This window comes from Plectropomus leopardus, chromosome 3 (assembly GCF_008729295.1).
Source record: "Plectropomus leopardus isolate mb chromosome 3, YSFRI_Pleo_2.0, whole genome shotgun sequence".
NCBI classification, from domain to species: domain Eukaryota; kingdom Metazoa; phylum Chordata; class Actinopteri; order Perciformes; family Serranidae; genus Plectropomus; species Plectropomus leopardus.
In genome coordinates this window covers 11,052,218-11,072,686 of record NC_056465.1, presented here as the reverse complement: position 1 = coordinate 11,072,686, position 20,469 = coordinate 11,052,218, and the positions used below count along the sequence as shown (strand labels likewise).

At 40.4% G+C, this 20,469-nt stretch overlaps 2 protein-coding genes and 1 non-coding gene across 7 annotated transcripts; 1 reads left to right on the top strand and 2 right to left on the bottom strand.

Moving 5' to 3' along the window:
• Nucleotides 1-708: 708 nt before the first annotated feature.
• trnam-cau lies at nucleotides 709-781 on the bottom strand. Its single transcript has one exon. It is a non-coding gene; the product is annotated as a tRNA-Met (tRNA).
• Nucleotides 782-2,180: 1,399 nt separating this feature from the next.
• On the top strand, nucleotides 2,181-10,544 carry LOC121941310 (nuclear autoantigenic sperm protein (histone-binding)). Of its 5 annotated transcripts, none has more exons than XM_042484079.1 (15): nucleotides 2,181-2,379; nucleotides 3,421-3,468; nucleotides 3,555-3,668; nucleotides 4,782-4,862; nucleotides 5,328-5,434; nucleotides 5,835-6,209; nucleotides 6,468-6,541; nucleotides 6,620-6,690; nucleotides 6,893-6,966; nucleotides 7,361-7,549; nucleotides 7,803-7,966; nucleotides 8,596-8,676; nucleotides 8,779-8,853; nucleotides 9,510-9,641; nucleotides 10,337-10,544. In XM_042484079.1, the coding sequence occupies exons 1-15, from the start codon at nucleotides 2,342-2,344 to the stop codon at nucleotides 10,373-10,375; spliced, it is 1,662 nt and encodes a 553-aa protein (XP_042340013.1). In that variant the 5' UTR covers nucleotides 2,181-2,341; the 3' UTR covers nucleotides 10,376-10,544. The 5 variants fall into 5 exon arrangements, with proteins under 5 accessions (XP_042340013.1, XP_042340014.1, XP_042340012.1 ...); XM_042484080.1 differs by lacking the exon at nucleotides 2,181-2,379 and adding an exon at nucleotides 2,791-2,990 and having other exon boundaries at nucleotides 5,838-6,209; XM_042484078.1 differs by lacking the exon at nucleotides 2,181-2,379 and adding an exon at nucleotides 2,792-2,990.
• Nucleotides 10,545-11,259: 715 nt separating this feature from the next.
• On the bottom strand, nucleotides 11,260-20,105 carry ccdc17 (coiled-coil domain containing 17). The gene is made up of 15 exons (XM_042513429.1): nucleotides 19,908-20,105; nucleotides 19,350-19,478; nucleotides 18,846-18,917; nucleotides 17,293-17,416; nucleotides 17,041-17,179; nucleotides 16,448-16,564; nucleotides 16,156-16,289; nucleotides 15,683-15,805; nucleotides 14,441-14,607; nucleotides 14,194-14,279; nucleotides 12,972-13,181; nucleotides 12,481-12,616; nucleotides 12,059-12,145; nucleotides 11,727-11,837; nucleotides 11,260-11,523 (listed from the first exon to the last, which is right to left on the bottom strand). The coding sequence occupies exons 1-15, from the start codon at nucleotides 20,103-20,105 to the stop codon at nucleotides 11,260-11,262; spliced, it is 2,097 nt and encodes a 698-aa protein (XP_042369363.1).
• Between the last annotated feature and the right edge of the window lie 364 nt (nucleotides 20,106-20,469).

Genomic DNA, 20,469 nt, shown 5'->3' with positions numbered 1-20,469 from the left:
TGTTTTACTAAGTTATGTTGTCATAAGCCATCTGTTTATTCATTTATTGATCTTTTTACTGACGTTATAGCTCTCACACACAAACAGTTAACAGCAGCTGCTTGTGCAGATATGGTCCACTACGCTTGACTGATAGCTGTGAGTGAAGAGGAATCAGAAGGAAATGCTGTTTGATAGTGGGACATGGGCGCCACTAGCTGGTCACTTTGGGCTACAGCAGAGTCCAATTTAACAGCTACTGATTAAAATAACCGCAATATTCATGTAATTTTCTGTGTGTAACGTTCTGACGCATAATTATATGAACCTGAGGAGATATTGTACTTTGTTACACGCTTCCTACTACCTTATTAACGGTACTATAGGAAGAGTATTGCTGCCTCGAACCGACAACACTCATCTCAAACTAGCTTGACTAACTTGCTACAACTTGTCTGTTAGCTGAGGCAGAACATCAATGCTATTGCCATTTTCAGGAGCTTACCCTTTCTTATGTGAACATTTTGACAGAAGGGCGTTTGTCTTCGACGTTATTTCTATCAAGAGGCGTAATTGACAAAAAAAAATATTTTCTTTCTGTAGCTAACGCTATTTCCGTGGACATAGTGCTTCGCTTCCCTGTTTTCGTCTTGTATAAAAACTACAACGACACCCCAACGCGACCTTGCAGTCAAAATGGCACATAATTGGTAAAAGATGCAAAACATGTGCCCCGTGTGAGGCTCGAACTCACGACCTTCAGATTATGAGACTGACGCGCTGCCTACTGCGCCAACGAGGCTTCGGGAAGAACATGAGAACAGATCAAGTTTCAATATAAAACAAGATGATTCTGTGATTTCGTGATACAGCTTTTATATTTTTGCTTTTCAGGCGTCTTACTCTGGCTGAGGATGGCAAAACATGTCCGGAAATGACCAGCAAGTGGCGCTACACACCGCTTTCTCTTTGTAGACAATCTGTGGTGCGTTCACTGACTGTTCTGGCCTCGCGTGAGGGCTCAAGTCAAAGGCGACCTCTTACGCATTTCTCTCGACAACAAGCTAAGTCATCATAAACTCCGACAGATTCTGATCACAGACTAAATAAGCGTTACATATTGGTGTTTTAATGTCGCTAGAAATAAGAAATTCCAAAGAAAAAACCTTGCCTCCCAGCTCCCTGTCACCTGTAAATCGAGCAAATCCGTCATGTGACAGCCAATGTCTATCATGAACATCAAAGTCTTTTGAGGGCCGCAAATGACCAACATCTTCTACTGTGTTCTAGTGCATTCATTGTCTTTCTATTGTTTTGTTAATTTTATACTATATATAATTTTAAACAGTAAAAAATAAAAGCAAGGATAGCTGGACAATATCAGGATTTTCTTGGCGGCACCACTGAGCGAGGGTTAACTCTGGACGACTTCGCCATTTCTGATGAATTTGAGGTAAAATTTGTGTTTTAATTTTCAAATACATATTGAAAAATGTTCATTCAGTTAGTCATTATCAGTTGTAGCATGTAGCTAATTAGCCCAGATTTACTCAAGTACCAAAGTACAAATTTTAAGTGCTTGTGCTTTACTTGAGTGTTTTCTTTTCATGCCACTTTGTACGTATTCTCAACAACATTTCAGAAGGAATATTGTACATTTTATTTCACAGCATTTATTTGACAGCGTGAGTTACTTTACACGTGATTTTTTACAGCTTTACAGCTTTTTAGCTTTGGGTAATATTATTTCCATATTACGACAAGACTTGTTTTATCAAGACTATATATATATATATATATATATATATTGCTGAGTATTGCGAGTCTTTTCTCTCTATTTTTATTTATTTTCAGTTTTAAGTGTGTTTTTCCTCTCTGTGTGGAGTTTGCAAAAACATGTAAACTCCACGCGGAGATTCTTCAGTCGGCTGCTGGGCTCGAACTCACCATCCCCTGGCTGTGAGGTGTTGCAATTACTGAGAATCAGACAAAACTCTCACTCTGTATTTAGGACTTGTGTGTAATCATTAATACACAGATAGCACCGGCACAATGACTTGTTTTTTTATGACACCATACTGTTGTGTTTCGTACAACTGCATCTTTAAAGTATGTGGTTTCATGTGATGTCTTAAATTTATTGGGATGTTATTTTTTCCACGGGCCCTGAATGCATCGTAATAGTTGCTGCGGCCCCTTTAAGTCCAATCTCCCGCGTTCCAAGTTAAGCGGAAATAGAAACCCTTTTTTCTCTATTTAAGCGCGCCAACAAAGACTATCACAGGAGGCATATCTGTACTTTGTTCACTGGACACCAGACCGCCCGTTTTGTCTCTCTCCACCGTGTCTTACCGTCCCGAAAATGCCGGAGGAAACGTCCACCGCGTCAAGCTCTGGAAGGTAAGACGCGCTTTATATTGCTGAGTATTGCTGAGTCTTTTCTCTCTATTTTTATTTATTTTCAGTTTTAAGTGTGTTTTTCCTCTCTGTGTGGAGTTTGCAAAAACATGTAAACTCCACGCGGAGATTCTTCAGTCGGCTGCTGGGCTCGAACTCACCATCCCCTGGCTGTGAGGTGTTGCATTTACTGAGAATCAGACAAAACTCTCACTCTGTATTTAGGACTTGTGTGTAATCATTAATACACAGATAGCACCGGCACAATGACTTGTTTTTTTATGACACCATACTGTTGTGTTTCGTACAACTGCATCTTTAAAGTATGTGGTTTCATGTGATGTCTTAAATTTATTGGGATGTTATTTTTTCCACGGGCCCTGAATGCATCGTAATAGTTGCTGCGGCCCCTTTAAGTCCAATCTCCCGCGTTCCAAGTTAAGCGGAAATAGAAACCCTTTTTTCTCTATTTAAGCGCGCCAACAAAGACTATCACAGGAGGCATATCTGTACTTTGTTCACTGGACACCAGACCGCCCGTTTTGTCTCTCTCCACCGTGTCTTACCGTCCCGAAAATGCCGGAGGAAACGTCCACCGCGTCAAGCTCTGGAAGGTAAGACGCGCTTTCGATTTCTCTGTATGGTGGGGAAACACAGCTAGCTAGCCTTTAGCTAAGTTAGATAGCAACGCGGCTAACGTAGACGACGTTTTGAGGTTAGTAACGTCACTGGTTGTTAGACATCTATTTTTTTACATACTTGCAGTCAATGACAGTGACTTTAAATCCAGTGAGATGGGGATTTGCACCTGGGGGTGGTTGCAAGCGCTGCTAACAAACATCACTACAACCCCCTAATGGTAGCTAGTTTGCTAACAACCATACGGTGCTAATAACAATAATGCGCAGCTAACCTTTGCACCCGTAGTTTAAACTGTCTCAGTCTAAAGAAAAGTTAGGTGTGTCGATTGTGGTTTTACTTCTGAATCCGGTCGGGTAGCTTGTGTTGGCTAAACTTAAGTTTGAACTCTGTTGACTCTTGCAGTGTGGAGGAGAAGCCGTGCTCCTCATCAGCAGCAGCTGCTGCAGACAGGTCAGTATCCACACAGAAAACTACACCGCATCTGTTCACATTATTATTCAACATTGACCTCAGATACATGTGTTTTTTCCCCGTAGCTCTGTTGACGTAGCAGAGGAGGCAAAGAAGCTGATTGGCACTGGGAACAGGCATCTAGTGATGGGAGATGTTGTTTCTGCTGTCAATGTCTTCCAGGACGCCTGTAGCATGCTGTGAGTAGAGCTAACACACTGTGACCAACTCCACACCAGGAGCGAAGTATTCAGATCCAATACTAAAAGTAAAAGTACTAATACCACTCTGAAAATACTGATACAAGTAAAGTTCCTGCATTGAAAATGATACTTAGAGTAAAAGTAGAAAAGAAATTGTACTTAAAAGTAAAAAAAAAGAAGCAAAGTTCCTAATGCAGAAAAATCTTAATAAAAACAAAAAAGAACCCATCCAGAAGTACTCAAAGTTATAATAAAACTGCCACCCAAAACTGTAAAATTATAAAAGAAAAAAACAGTCAATTATTCAAAGTAGAAGAAATTGAAAAAAAAAATCAAAATTATAATAAAAAGTGGGGATAAAAACACCCCAAATTTCAAAATAATAAAACAAAACACTGAAAAACAATTTTAAAAAATAGTTTGTTTTATTTTACATAGTTTTTATATGATTTCATAGGGACAGTGTGAATTAATGTACTACAACTTCCGCCTTTTACAAACAAGCCGTAGTACCCGATGTTTCACATATAGAGAATATAGCTATTGCTAGTTTCCAATTCCTGTCCCTAGTCAGGCTTTTAGTAAAGAAAAAAGAGATGTCAAGGTTACAATTATTTTCTGTGAATTGACTGCTTAATCAGCTAATTGCTGCAGCAGTACTTGTATAAACTGGTAATGTAATTTGCAACAAAACATTTTTATATACCCTTACATTTTTGTTATGCAATCATCTGGAGAGAAAAGTATCACAAAAATAAATAACTCAGTGTACAAGTACCTCAATTTCATACTAAGTACTTGAGTAAATGGACTTGGTTAAATGCTAGCGCTGCTCAATATCGTTTTGTCGGCAATTTGTAATATTCACCCATGTTGTCTGTATACGGAGGATGCATCAGTCTGTATATGTGTGTGAGAAATAGAGACTGACGGTTTCAGCTTCTTTGTTTCAAACTCGTATGGAGTCTGATATGTGTAATGTCCTCAGTCATACCTCAACTTCTAACTGCTGTAGGTTGATTTTGATTATGTAATGGCAAGCTGTACCTTGATCACCACCCCTCCCAACCAAACTCACTCCACTCAACACTATTGCTGTCTGTCTGCCAGGGCTGCAAGGTATGGCGATACTGCAGAAGAATGTGGTGAAGCCTTTTTCCTGTGTGGGAAATCCCTACTGGAGCTTGCCAGGTTGGTAAATGTTGTTGCTAGAAGTTGCTACTGCACAATTAATTTAAAAGTGATTATAGGAATGCATGATAATACAGTATATATTAATCATCAGTATTGGCTTTAAAAAGACATATCTGACTGAGCAAACATGCTGATCTCTATCTGCTGGTGGGACATTGTGATAAGGGTATGCATAATCTAATATTAATCACACCACAAAATAGATTTTATCACAAAAACTAAGTGAGTAATAGTGGATGTTTTGGTGATAGGCCAAATGAGGAGTTTTATATAGCAAATCTGCAAAAAATCAATTTAGTGCATCCCTATTGATTAATAATACATCACTTTGATTGTATGATGCCAGCCCAGAATTCAGTGCAATTCTATCTCTGACTGTCAAAAGCAAGATGGACAACTGATAAAGAGTTCAGATTGACAATCTTCTGACCTTTTTTTTTTTTTTCTCTGTGTTTTGGTTAGGATGGAGAACGGTGTCCTTGGTAATGCCCTGGAGGGAGTCCCAGAAGAATCTGAGGAAGAGGAGCAGCCTAATGGCTCAAATATTGAGAGTGCCAACAATCTTGATGGTAAGTATTTAGGGGTGGGGGGTGGGGTTGGATATGGGTTTGTCTAAAATAACCCTTCTGTTAATTGTGCCTTTCTTATTCCATAAAAGGCCAAAAATATAAACAGTCCATTAAGTTATAGTTTGGTAGGTCATCTCATGTTTCTGTGTGTTTATTGCAGTTCTTGTTAAATACCAGACTTTGATTTTTATCATGGAACTTATTGATTATATAAATACAGAAACCAAAGTTAAACATGTTCAAGTTTGTGGTAAGAAGCCAAACAACAATTTACAAATGCAGCATGATAATAGAATTGTTCCTGTGTTCCTCTCAATGAGCTGTGAGCTTCCTGCCAAGTGTTTGTCAGATAAACTGTATGTAAAGTAAACCTACTTTTTCGCACGCCACTCTGGTGCAGAAGAAACTAGAGATGAGCTCCGAAAGCAGGTGTATGATGCAATGGCAGAGAAGGAAAAGACGGAGGTAAATGGCACGAAGTTGGATTCTGAGGATGGAAAAGGCAACAGTGAGGTGAAAGAGGAAACTGCCGTGGTCAAGTCCCCAGGCAAACATGAAGCGAATGGATCAGAGAAACCCACAAGTTCCCCTGTCCACAAAGTTAAAGTGAACGGAGTTGAGAAGAGCCCGAGCCCGGGTGCTCCGGTAAACGGCACAGCAGGAAGTCCTATTGCATCTCCCGAAAAAGAAAATGCAACAGAGAAGAAAAAAGATTCAAAAGAGCAGAATGGTGAGAAGGCTGAGGCAAAGCCAGAGGACAAGGAGGAACCAGAGGGCAGTACATCTTAAGATACAGAGCACTTTTTTTTTTTTTTTTTTTTTTTTTTTTTGCGTTCAAGGGTGGAGCACAATCTTGGTATTTTTGCTATAAAACAGGCCACATTAAGAGGTGTTACAAAAGGTGAAGGGAAACTCACTGGAGTAAAGTGTTTACTGCACCTAAGGGGTGATTGAATATGTTTGCCTTCAGTTTCTTCTTTAAGCACACCACAAAAAAAACATCTCTGTAATCATGTTTCTGTTGCTTTAACAGATGATGAAGACGAGGAAGATGATGATGATGATGATGACGACGATGAGGATGGAGAGAAAAATGGACAAGATAAGGTGAGTTCCCATACATGGCAGACTCTTTGGCAGGAATGTGAGTTTTTAGATTTTTGATGTATGTGTTCATCTTTTCAGGAAGAGGATGAAGTTGGGAATTTGCAGTTGGCGTGGGAGATGCTGGAGGTAGCCAAAGTCATCTACAAAAGGTAAAGCAACATGCAAGATGATGCTAATCATTGAATAAGGGCATTAAAAGAAATTAAGACGATTAAAGGATTCATAAACATGCAAGTCAATCAGGTCACTTCATACAAAGTCAGATTGTATGTTATTGAGGGCCCTGCTTGATGATGCGAGGCAAAATGCAGTAAAAGTTTCCTGCAGCTGATTTCTTTTTCATCCTCACAGAAAGGAAGGCAAAGATGATCAGCTGATGGCAGCCCAGGCACATCTGAAACTCGGAGAAGTCGGTGCTGAATCAGGTGTGTGTCATGTAGCATTCAAAGGATGTCACTTTCACCTGATGACCCACGTTTCCCCTCCCCTATCAATGTTTTGAATAAAACGGACATTATTCTACCATGGATTGGCCTTTGTCACCCCCCTCTAATAGTTGGTACTTATGTTTTGCCACTTCTTTTGGTTTTCTTAAACAGTGTCAGTAGGATACACGTAGTGTGTGAGCAGAACATGGTGACATCCAGTTTAAAAACTCAACAGACCAGTGACGCTCAAGCATAGTTTCAGTTATGACCATATTTAAAACTGGCTGTCAGTAACACTAAAGTGACAATAACTAACACGACATTACTAAACCCGACACTACTAAACATGACCCCGTTGTCCAAAGTCTGAGTCACATGTTCCCTTCCACAGGTAACTATCCCCAGGCACTAGAAGACTTCCAGGAGTGTCTTTCCCTGCAGCTGAAGCACCTGCCTCCCCACAGTCGTCTGCTGGCTGAGACCCACTACCACGTGGCCACTACACTGTGCTACATGGATCAGTACAGTCAGGCCATCCAGCACTACAACAGCTCCATAAAAGTCATCGAGACACGTCTGGGTAAGAGTGCACTGCACTGTTTTGTTTTTTTCCCCCCTTTGGAGATGAGCATTTTTAGAGTTATTGTGCTCTTAGCCCTTTTCTGTCATGAGTGGCGTCTTGTTTTTAAACGAGGTGACTGAGTGCAGTCACTCTAAAAATAGTAATGCTGCGCTCTCTGCAAAAGTTGAACTTGAAATTATGGCAGCTGAGGAACTGCACTGATTCCGTTTATCACGTTATCCGTTCTAATCGGTTACTGTCTTGTGTATAGCCATGTTGCAGGAGGTGATAGACGCGGCAGACGGCGCAGCAGAAGAGAAGAATGAGATGGAGGAGCTGAAGCAGCTTCTGCCTGACATCAGGGAAAAGGTTGAAGATGCCAAGGAGAGCCAGAGAACAGCCAGCGCTGCTTCCCAGGCCATCCAGCAGACACTAGTGAGTGCACAGGACAAAAACAACCACAACAACCATACAGTTAGTGGGCGGGCTGGAACTATTTTTTAAACATGGTTCCCAGGGTCATGGAATACCTGGAAAAGTCACATTTACCAGGCCTGGAAAAATCACGGACATTTTTTGTGTGTGTGTGTGTGTGTGTGTGTGTGTGTGTGTGTGTGTGTGTGTGTGTGTGTGTGTGTGTGTGTGTGTGTGTGTGTGTGTGTGTGTGTGTGTGTGTGTGTGTGTGTGTGTGTGTGTGTGTGTGTGTGTGTGTATGTGTGTGTGTGATTAAATTTAATTAAAATACAGTAGTGTAACATAACCGTGAACTTATTTTCCTGTAGCTCTAATATGTGTCAATGTGTGACAACAATTTGGTTGTTTTTGTTATTTTATCAGTGTGCGTTTTTTAAAAAAAATTCTCCCCAGTGTTCTGTCTTTCTTCATGTAGGATGAAAATGTGTGGGAACACTGTTTAAGTACAGTGCATTTTTGTATGTCATTGGCTCACGAGGCCGGGTCAAATTTCCAGTGTAAAAAACCACGAGCTTTCTTAGCTTTTGTGCATCTAGACTTCGCTCCATCATGTTGCTTCAGCTCTTGCGTAACAGACTAATGTCTTGCAGGGCGGAGCCTCAACTTCATCAGCATTCCTATGTGAAAATGGCGGCCCATCGTCGTCTTCAGCATTTGACTCAGCCAGCCAGGTAAAGACTTTGTGTCAGCATCTTAAACGCTCTGCTTAAAAAGTAACACAACTGAATGTCTGCCAAAACCTCTCTAAGGAAACCAAATCAAACTTATTTCAGATCTCAGTTAAATCATCGGACGGCGCCTCGTCTTCCAAAGCAGTCTCCAACATTTCCCACCTCGTCAGGAAAAAGGTGAGGCCCAGTAATCTCCTCTTGTCCATTTCCACCAATTGTTTTTTTTTTTCTTTTTTTCTCATCTAAATTGCTGCCAAAATTTCATACTTGCGACAGATCAAAGGCCAGTCAGTGTGAGATGTCGCTGTTTATTCTACCCTCTAAAAAAAAGCAACCATTTAATTCATGGAATAAAAACCTTGACTTGGCCTGTGTGGTATATAATGATATAACAGCACTGCACACCTAAACTGAAGTGATATTTCAGGATGGTATAAATGGATACCGCCTAACCCTACTTGACAGCTGACTCCACACTGAGAGTCTAACATGTATATTGAAACTGGCCATGTATCGCTCACTTTATGTTGCAAGGTCCTTGTGCTTGCCTGCTGTGGTTGTTGGGATGTCATAGCCTCATGTGACTGTCAATCTTAAGCTTGCGTGTGGTGGCTTTTGTGTGAAGTGATTTCCGTGCAGTTACTGTGGTTGTGGCGTGTGTAGGTGGCTGCGTTGTGGTACTGCAGCATGCTGTGAGTTGATATTGGCTGTGCATGATGCAACCAATTTCATGTGTGACTTTGACAGCTGTTTGCATTGATTACAGTGGTGTGTAGAGGCGATTTAGTCTTCTCTTGCTCTTCCCTTTTGACCGGTTTTATGTTTCTACACAGAGGAAACCAGAGGAGGAGAGCCCAGTAAAGGACACTGATGCTAAACAAGCGAAACAGGAAGCCTCAGTTAATGGCAGCGCTGACTCTAGTGCCAGCAACGGCAATGGAGTCCAGGAGGGAAAATCACAGGAGGCGAGTGATAGGCTCATGTCTTTATGAACTGATTAGTTTCCTGAAAAAGAGTGCTTTGATGACGCCACCTTGCTTAGATGGCGGGGTGAGCCTGACATACAGCAGTTACTGCTTGGATATGGTGTCTGGTGTAACTCCAGTCCTGTCTTAATTTGGGTTCTGGTTGTTTTTTTCGGTAACTCTTAAGTAATCTGAAAATGCTGATATGTTGCAGTCTGCGTGCGTGGAGGAAATATACCTGATGCACGGGTTAAAATGTGTCTGGCTGATTGCAGGTTTAGGCACAAGACACCAAGCTGACCAGACAATAAGTTCACCAGACCTTAACACATTTGTTTTTCCTCTGAACCTCAAGGGGCTTTCATTTTCATCTGTAAAGAAGCAAATATTGTTCATTCACAGAGCACCTGCAGCATCGGCTGTTGCTGTGGTTGAAATTTATACTGTTGTAAAGCTTCAAAACTTTCTTTTCCACTTGAAAAGTTCACATCTCTGGATAAATGTTTATCCTTTCTGCAGTTTGCAAATTGGAACGAAAGTAACAATTTTGTAAGTGAAAGTTAGATTTAAAGATAAAACTGCAGTGGCGAGGGCTCTCCACGCAAAGATTTTCTCTTGAGACAGAGTGCTTCAACTCTTCCAGTTTTGTGTGATGAAGTGTTTTTTTTTTTTGTGTTTTTTTTCTTGGTTTACAGCCTGCCAACCAGTCGGCCTCCGTCGGGTCTTCAGCGTGACCTCCATCGTCTCCTTCCTGATCTTCAAAACCAGCACAGCATGCCTGTCCAGCCCCTCAACACCTTTTTTTTGTTTCTGTAAATAAGATCCATTTTCATAGATTTGTTGTCCAGTTTTTGTAAACTTGTAGTAAAAAATAATAATAATAAAAAAAATTTGCAGCTGTAACTTTGTATCACCGATTTATTGAAACATCACATAATCTTGACTAGGATAAGAGCGAGATGCTGACTGCAGATTTCCGTTTAGAAGGATGAAACATGCTTAAATACTTTTGCAATGCATAAGATATTTGAGTTAGGACATATTGCCACAAATATTATGTTATCTGGTTCATTTTTACAAGTGTTTGTGTTATGAATGCTCCAACACAGGATTAGCTGTCACAGATGCATGTATAGACCTGCAATGATTAGTGGATCCATATTGTATGGTCTTTATTTTTCCTATTATCCTAGACAAGGTTTTAGACTTTTGACTAACTTGACAAGACATTTGTAAACACCATTGACTTTGAGAACTTGTGATGAGCATTTTTCTGTATTCCTCAACATTTTTAAAGCCTAAACATTTACAGTTGGAAAGTAATCATGATTTGATCAGCTAAGAAAATAAATGTAACAAACCTAAAGCTTTTTTTGTCAATGTACAGTTTGAGCAGAAAACATTTAAAGATTATCTTTATTCTCTTTACCAACAATGTGCTGCTGCAGGTGCATTAGTCATTTGATCCGGATGTGAATGCCCACTGTGCTGTTTTCCATAGCATTAAAAAGCCAGATGTCAGCTGGTTTTTTGTGCAGTGGAAATGATGCTTAAAATGTGTCTTGCATAACCAGGTGTCTCCTGTAAACCTGCACATTCAAAAGCAACAAAAGCAAAGTCAAATACATTCATTGTCTTTAGAAGATGAGGGGAGCGAGGAACCCTCACTTAAACTTCCACAACAGTTCATGTCTTTCTGATTCGCAAGATGTTTTCTGCACTGCTTTTTCTGTCCTTTTAAACTCTGCTTGGTCTCTGTGGGTGGAGGGTCCTGGTGATCAGGGAAAGACAAAAGTGAGGAGAGTTCATCCACTCCAGTGGGCTGTGGAGCTGAAACTGGCAGAGCTGTATTTCTGTGGACGGCTGCAGGATGTGTGGACGCCTGTATCGAGACATTAGGTAAACAAACAGCAGCACATACAAGCACGTTTATGAAAAAAAAACCCCAAAAAACAATCAGGTAAAAACAGGGCATGTTATGCTTATGACCTTGTCTATAACAACATAATTCCATTGCAGTGATTACTGTCAAAAATGTGATTTATTTCTGTATTTTTTTTCTTGCGGCCATGTTTAACATCCTACCACAGTGGGATATTTATAGTGGCTGGTGCTGGTTGGATTGAGCTTTGCCTGAGTCTGAACATCTCCATCTCGTCCATTGACCAAACGTACACACAGCTCCATGTCGCCCACCTTAAGTTTACACACACACACACACACGCAGAGTCTGTTTAATTTACCGCCTTGTCTCACTCTCTGCTAAAAATCTGCATCAGCCTGAAACACCCACTTAGATTTCCTAAAATATATAAAAATAAAATAGAGCATCTGATGGATGACTCAAAATGGACAGTACTGTTTAGCAACTGCTGCTTGCAGGTGTTTATCGTACATAACACTCAGCGTCTTCATACCTGGGGTACAGAGTTGAGCTGGGCAAAGCTTAAGGAGGGTCTAATGGGCAGACTGCGCACTGGCACCCTCCAGTGGCCACTGTGGAGCTGTTGGTGGAGAGAAAATATTAAAATGTTATGACATTTACTGTAAACCAGAGTATTCAGTAATGCGTCAGTGAGACATAATGGTTAAACTGTGCAAAGTAGCAGATGAAGATTTTAGATTTGCATGATAATCTCTGCTTAGCGGTGCTATCACTTCTTGAAATGGGTAAAAATTTGGTAAAGTTAGTGTTCAGACCCCACTGCTGTTGTTTTTTTTTTTTTTTTTGCATTACATTAACTGAGCTGCATCATCCTGTAAATTGGTGTCATCTCCCTTTACCGTATAACTGTATGATGAAAAGATAAAAACAGCAGTATACACTGTATTTTTCTACCTGGTTGTATTGGTCAAAGAGTTCCATTTGTGTCCAGCCGCAGGAAGCCGGTTTCAAAACCTCCTGGCCGTGAACATCCTGATCTCTGGCAGCCTGCACCTCCACCACCAGAGAGAGGGAGGGCGACGGCTGGATCCTACAGAGGAAAAGGTTTATGCTGTCTTTTTCTTCTTTTTTGTGAAAATAAGGGTGGCCTGATTCCCACTTCTTAGGAAAAATTATAGTGTACTGACTGTTTTCACAGACATGGATGTAAACTGTAAGTGCAACTTGACTGGTGTGTGGAGGCATACAAAAGGCTTGCTGTTAAATATATATTTTTTAACCTTTTCAGAGGGCGTTTCCGTTCTATCCAAAGTTGAAATTTTGAGCCACACTGCTTTCCCCATTATTTACTTTGCCCATTTCTGAACTCTTGTTATTAGAAAGTCACTCCACTACTATGTCCAGTAACAAACAAACTCTTCTTCTCCTCTAGGTGCTGCTCCTACCTGGGTACAGGCTGTTTGAACGACAGGAGGACATAGTTCCTAGGAGTAAGGCTGTAAGGCGGGGAGAGTCCCGGCAGGTGCTGAACTGGGGGCAGCGGAGTTGGCGGTCCCACCTCCTGACCATCTGCGAAGAGAGCCGTCACCAGGCGCAGCGCCCTCTGAGAGACATCAACTCCCAGCATCAGGTCGTAGAAGACCATGAAACCAGCTCTGAAGCACCAGAGGAAATAATTTCGAGAAAGGTAAGTGGACTAAAATATTGAAAGATCAGTAGATGATTTAATTTGATTTGCAAACATTTTGTTATTACCTAAATGTAACTACCGTAAAGTTTCAAATAAAAACCTAGTCCCAATCAGACCTCCAGTCCCTTCTTAGTAGCGTGGTGTGGCGACACATTTTGACAAATGAAGGCCTGTCTCAATAATAGGCCCGGTTTAGTTGCCATGCAGTTCATTTTTATAGAATTTTTTGGGTGTATAAAACTAGGTTGTTGGCTACATGCTGGAGATGATTAGCTTTTATCAATGTGGATATGCTACACACAATGTTAACTTGGTAAGATTCTCCACAATTCATTTATTCAGACAATTTTACTGAAACCTTGAGCACCAAATATGACAGTATTACCAGCACAGTAAAAAAGAGAAACACAAAAAAAAGAGATTAGTAGATGTAGCAGACTATTTTTTAAAGAGCGAAGGAAAAAAGTCCAGTGTACTTTTTTCATAATTATTTATTTAATATGAGTAATTCTAATTTTTTAAAATTATTTCTCATTTTGTAGATGTTTTTTCCTCTTTTTCTTTGGTTTGGTTTGTAAATTTCCAGGTAATTTTTTGTACTATTCACAGATTTCTTGCTAACTTCCGGTTCATTTCTTCTTTTATTGCTCATCAACTTCTTCCCATGTTTTTTTTAGGGGGAAGAAAGCCAATTTGCCTAGATTTCAGAAGGGTTGAATACATAATTTGATTTAATTTCCCATCTCTGCTGAGCAACAGTTTTGTGTGAAAGGAATTAAAAGTCTGGCCCATATAGATGCCTGTGCCAAATATAAGCCAGTTGAGCTCAGTGATTTAGGCAAATAATAGCCAGGCTTTTAATTGAGGTTTTAAGGTATGTGCTATTTTGGAGGATTAGAACAAACAAATATCTGCATGATGTGAGCTCAGTGTGTAGCTAAAATTAGATTTGATGCACTGTGGAAAATTTAACTGACGCAGGGTTGTAGGGGGCCGGACCCAGAGAATCAAGAGAGTCCAACATGCGTCCTCCCATTGGAGAGGAGAAGGATCTGGCCTGGAGCTGAGGGACACACACAGGTACAACATCTGAATCAGTGTCACAAACACACTGTCAAATTACTCCGAGCTAAAAACCAGAATTTGTAAGAATTGCCCTCGACTGTTGTGTTAATTTGGAGAGGCATGTATATCATTTTTTGACTACAACTGTGAATAATGTACCAGTGAAAGAGGTGCATTGGGCTGGAGTGGGAGTGGGAGTGGGGGAGGCGGAGGAGGCTGTCTCCTGGGCCCCGGAGCTTCTTTGCTTCTCTCCATCTCTGCCTGTAAACTGGCGATCTGCAGGAGGTTCTCCCTCTGAATCAGCTCAAGCTCAGTCCTCACTGCTGCTGGAGAACACACAAACAACCTAATTTTGGTTTCAGTACACAGTGTCAGCAGCACAACATGTTACATAATCAATAATAATCACACTATTCCTGGACAACAAATTCAATTCCTAGAGCTGTATCACAAGGTGGATTAAATATAAAAGTAATACTTCAACCCCAAAATGATCATTTGTATGTCTGTTTTTCACCCTTGGTAAAGTTTAATTCATGGAGTTTTTTTTTTCTCACATGCCTCCACAATAAAAGAAGGATCCAAAAATGGTGAAAATTATTGATGGGGGCCACATTAAACAAAAGCAAAACTAAATCCAAAAATCAGTTGACAAAACTGTCACCCAACTCATTCAATATAATAAGTCTCATTTATCCAATCGTATGCTCACTACTTCCCAAACACATGCATTTTTGCTTAAACCATATTTAAAACATTTCTTCATAAACAGTCACACGTGGACAAAGAGCATACCTGGGCAAGCAAATTAATTTTAACGCTGCACGAGCTTGAAGGTGAAATTTCAATGGAATGCATCAACAGAGTTTAAAACAGTTAGGTTTTAACAAAAATGCATGTTTGGGGAATAAAACTCTGATTATACTGCACGAGATAGTTTTACTGAAGTTAGACGCTGACCCCTTTCACTTAAATACATTGAGAGTTTCTGGATTCCTTGTTCGTCATGGAGGCTTGCAAAAAAACAAAGGTGTCTTTACAAATTCGATGAAATCAACTTATCCTTCAACTCCAAAGATGTAGAAGGAGCAAGGACAAATTTTACTAGTAAATCTACCTTGTACCTTGTAACAATGGGTGAGTAACTGATATACAAAGGATCGTTTTGTGGGTGAATTATTCCTTTAAGAGGCTGTATAAAGCTAGAGGAGGATGTTTCATTTCTAATTTCTCAAATGTACCTGCAGACCTAAACTGTCAGGGGGTCGGTTATAATTTTTATGTTAACCTGGCATCCAATTTTGACTGTATGAGCTATTTTGACCAAATTACATATAGATAACAACAGTATTTTTTTTCACAGGGAAGAAAAAGAGCTTTTATTTATGAGGACTCTCCAACCGTCATAGTTATGGTATGGCTCCCTGGCCAGCTGGATCCTGAGGATCTCCTCCTCCAGTCTCTGGTTCTCCTGCTCCACAGCCAGCAGCTCCCAGCTCGGAACCCGCGGAGGAGGCTTCACTTCTGGACACAAGAAGAAGTGATGCAGCTCAAGACTGAAAGGTAATTTACCAACAGTTTTATGCCCTAAATCTGAAGTGAGTACCAAAAATGTGAATAATCTTTGTTGCTCATTGGCAAGGAACTCCAATTCAGAATATGTGTTTAGCAGTCAGCATACCTTAACTGATCACATGAAAAGAAATGTTGGACCAGAATCTAATAACCATGGACTTTGTGGGGGAAATGAGTTTTTAGAGTGGAAAAAAGAAGCAGAGTAAACTTTATAAAGGCTCCACTGAGCACAGCTGTGTTGACAGTTACACAGTGACAGGCGCTACATATTTTCTCCTCTTCATCACTCTGACGCTCACTCTTCTTTTTGGCCTTGCCGGCTGTCGCTGGTTGCTTCTTCTCCAGACTTTGGGCTTCTGCCTGCAGGTCCATCATTTGTGCCACGATGGCTGGATCTGACCCGCCTGACTGCACGTACGCCTGCCACAGGGCTCTGCAACAAAGAGACCTGATTTATCCTCATAACCAGAAGTCATTTCTATTCACACGTAAACAACATTTTTCCAAGACGCAACCAGAGAAATGGGTTAACAAATCTGCGTTCAGCTTGTTTTTAAAAAGAAATGTCTCTTTAAGGATGTAGGTACGTACTTTATCTGGGTAGAGAGAGGGCCGTCTGCAGAAGAAATAAGCTCATAATTGTCATGATACATCTTTTTATTTTTCCGTGGATCGGGCTCATCAGCAGGTACAGGGACCTCTTGTACACTAAGAAGAAAACAAAAACACAGTGCATCATTTAAATTAGATCATATTGTGGCGTCTATGGAACATTTCACAGCCACGAGCCGCCGTACAATAGGAAATTAAATTTCTGCTTCCACAAATGCTGCAATGAGGAACTACCCAGGCATAATGAAATACATAATTGATGCTCTGAGTCATCCAGCAGCTGGGGAAAAAACATATTTCACTAAATATTCATCTTAGAGGCAGAACACTACAGAAGCAGTAATTTATTTTTGAATGCTACATAATTTACCCTGACAAATGCACATTGAATAAACTCTTTGTGGTATCAGTGCCTGCTCTGGCAGCAGTCAGTGCTTACAGACTTAAATGTTGCAAGTTTGATTACAAATTGGACAATCTGCTGAACATTTTACACATTTTATTGGACAATAAAAAGAACATGTTAATGCTTGACATTTAAAACACTGACATTAGTACACGTGTGCACTTACTGTAATGCACGGAGATGTTCAGCAAGTTGTTGCAGCGTCTCCTCGTTCCTCTCCTCCTGCTCTCTGAGCTCCAACAGCAGACTCTCCAGGTGAGTTACGTTGCTCTGCTCAGACAGGACACTCACCTGATGGGACAGCTCTGACACATACACACACACACACACACACACACACACACACACACACACTCACTGTCTTAGAGAGCAATCTCTGACATCAACAGTGAGTGTAAATTTCTCTTTGTTTCCTCACCGTCTCTCTGCTGCTCCAGCTGCTGGTTGTGAGCACGTATCAGGGCCAGCTGGCGCTCATGAAGCGTCGCCATTTCCCTCATCTCCTCCAGTCTCTCACTGTGACCCAGCTGACGCCCACTTGCCTAAAAGTCCACCTTTATAAGTTCTTGAACATGTTATACCCAATAGCAGGATTACTCATTTCTTTTTGTAGTCTTTCACCGATCTTTACTGAGCGACCTGTGACTCATTCTGACAACACTGGCTGATTGAAAAATATTTAAAGGGATACTTCCCCTCCAAATCAAAAAGGCTTATTTTCCCTCTTACCTGTAGTGCTATTTATCAGTTAAGATTGTTTTGGTGTGAGTTTCTGAGTGTTGGAGATATCGGTTGTAGAGATCTCTTCTCTTTAATATAATGGAATTAGATGGCATTCAGCTTCAAGCGTAAAAAAAATGTTTGAGAAACTAAACAGCAGTAACTCTTTTCATAAATCATGACCTGGTTACTCGTGATACACCACAGATGGTAGACCATATCACTGTGCAGAAGGAAGTGTGCACTGAGGCAACTAATGTTACAGCTCAGCCAAGGAGAACGCCATTATTGTTTATATCTCACACTAGGCGGGTTTCCATTAACCCTCACATTTTGCAAATTGAAACTGCGAATATGAAATACACCTTATTAATTTGAAAAACTCCCATTTATTGCAAAAAAGTTTTTTTGCTCTCATTTAGGTGGTATTTCAGGTGATTCGAAAAAGCAGAATTTCGCAAAATTGCAATGGAAACATTTTTTTGCTTTTATAGGTCACATGATGCTATGGTTATGGTTTGTCGGTAGGAACTGGCTCCCTCGTGATGCAGCAGGCGCTTCGCGAGGTGTTATTGCATCGCATAACTCTTCAGAAGTTGATCATTTTGAAGTTTTGAATCCACAATTCTTCTGTGAAATTGTGGACTATCACTTCCCAGAAATCCAGTTCCCACATATAAGGCGCTTGCCTTTCCATTTCCACTTGCATAACACGCCTAAGTCGCATTTGATTGGAAATAATGACGGCGAGTGCAGTGGCTACAATAGAAATAAACCTGCTAATGTTGAACATCAATCGCCATGCTTCTTGGAATGTTATCATGAGAGGAAAAGTCGCTTAACATCACTTAGTGGAAACACAAGTCATCTCGCAATTGTGTTTTATCGACATGTCGAACACATCACTTAATTTTTGTGCAAATCTGTAATGGAAACCCACCTACTGTCATGAGCATGAACCTCTCATCCATGAGTATAGATGCATCCTCCTGCACGGTGATACAGTTGGTTGAATTTAGAAAGAAAATAGTTCCTACATGAGACTGCTCACAACAAGATATGTGTATATTTAATATAAACTGATAAATGGCACTACAGGTGAGAAGAAAGGTATGTATTTTTGACTTGTCCCTTTAAGATATTTTGCAATATAGAAGAAATACACAAACTTACTGCACCGTGATATACTTGTGCTCACAAAGTACCATAGACTGAAAGACTCGATAGACTGACAGGAGAAACACAGACTACCTCAGTGGTGTCTGTGCTCCTTTTTGTCCACTTTGGCAGATTTTCTTCAAAGGACCTCCTCAACTTTTGAAACTGAAAGTCAGAAGAGAGAAAATGTTTTGTATTTTACAATAATGTATTAACGCTTAAAATGCATCAGTGATAAGAATGAGTTTATGTATATTTGTCTTTAAAATATATTAATACCCTACTTAGTCCCCTTTTGAAGTTGCTCTTCCATGCTGTCTTGACTGACATGATGATATTCAAAAATGAATTTTTAATCAAAGACATCATGAAAGCAACTGGAGTCCTTAGTAAAGTGACAATTAAAATGAACGCGCGAACACAAAATGTTTCCCTTCATCCCTGCAGGGTTCTGGTGAATTTGAGGTAAAATAAGAATGGCTCACTGGGAACTGACAGTGTGTAAATTGTTTTTAGTTTTGGTGTTTTCAGATAATGACATTGCTGTTTTGCAGGAGAGATGAATTCTGGTTGGCTGGTGAAAAGGTTCAGTTTTACCTCATGTGTGAGGTCTTGCAGAGCGGCCCTCTCTGTCTGACTGGTTGCTGGTTTCTCCTCCGCTCTCGCTGGTTTAGGTTTGGCATCAACACTCCTCCACCTGGTTGTGTTCGATTGTTGACCTCTCAGCTGCACACACAGACTTGCCATGATTTCCATTTCCATTTCTTAATCTCAATGACAGAGATGCTCCTTAAATTAGTTTATTACTTAAACCTGTACAATATATGCAATCCAGCAGCAGCAACAGCAAAAAATGTACCAAAATCTGGCTTTGTGTAGCAAATACACCTATTTATCTTGTTAACTCTAGTACATAATCTTAGTACTCATGTGCATTTCCCCCCTTATTTTTTATGTTAATTTTCACTGCTTTTTTTGGCCAAGCACTGTGGCAAAAGGACCTTATATGTACTTTTTTAAATTTGCATTTTGATTTTATTTTCTTTTTTTTTTTAGGGAAAATTAATTCCTCCAATTTGATTGCAAAATGTGGTTCTTTTTGGTTTCTCACCACTTGCCTGGAGCTTGCTTACTAGATCAGTGTGAGGCACTCACCTGCACAAGATCAGGAGTCTTTGTCTGTTTCGGGTTTACAAATCCAGGTTTGTCTCTCGTGAGGAGTCCACATCTGTGTTTCTGCACCTGAAGGTGTCCTACCTCGCTCCCAATGCAGAACAGTGCTTTGTGTTTCTCAAACAGCCCAGTGGAGCAAAACACCATGTTACAGTCTCCGCAGATCAATTCCCTGTCCATCTGGTATCAGAGCCGCTGTTCATCGAAAGTGAAAAATTGTTGATATAGGTGAAATAGAGTTCGGTTGAATGTTAGATTAATAGCCTAAGCCTACACTGAAATACTGTGGGAACTGAAATACACACTTGAAAGAAGTACACAAAAACAAATGCTGCAAAGAGGATCCTCTAGACAAAAAGCATGAAATCTTACTCTAAATTAAATTCAACGGTCAGCTCAGGTAAAGCTTGTAAAACGTGTTTGTTTTGTTCCTTAACTACAGCGTCACTATGTGTGTTTATTGGTAACTATCACCATGCCAGTCACTCTTGTAAGAGTGTGGTGAACTCCTCTAAACATAACAGACGTTACTGCGTGCACATTT

Bases quoted from the DNA above. Each gene is read 5' to 3' on its own strand.
- LOC121941310 (XM_042484079.1), top strand. From the start codon at position 2,342: ATGCCGGAGGAAACGTCCACCGCGTCAAGCTCTGGAAG. The intron at 2,380-3,420 runs GTAAGACGCGCT...TGACTCTTGCAG, and splicing joins ACCGCGTCAAGCTCTGGAAG to TGTGGAGGAGAAGCCGTGCT. The intron at 9,642-10,336 runs GCGAGTGATAGG...CTTGGTTTACAG, and splicing joins AGGAGGGAAAATCACAGGAG to CCTGCCAACCAGTCGGCCTC.
- ccdc17 (XM_042513429.1), bottom strand. From the start codon at position 20,105: ATGGACAGGGAATTGATCTGCGGAGACTGTAACATGGTGTTTTGCTCC. The intron at 14,280-14,440 runs GTACATTATTCA...TGTGTCCCTCAG, and splicing joins CCAATGCACCTCTTTCACTG to CTCCAGGCCAGATCCTTCTC. The intron at 11,524-11,726 runs GTAGGATGTTAA...GTCTCGATACAG, and splicing joins ACTATAAATATCCCACTGTG to GCGTCCACACATCCTGCAGC.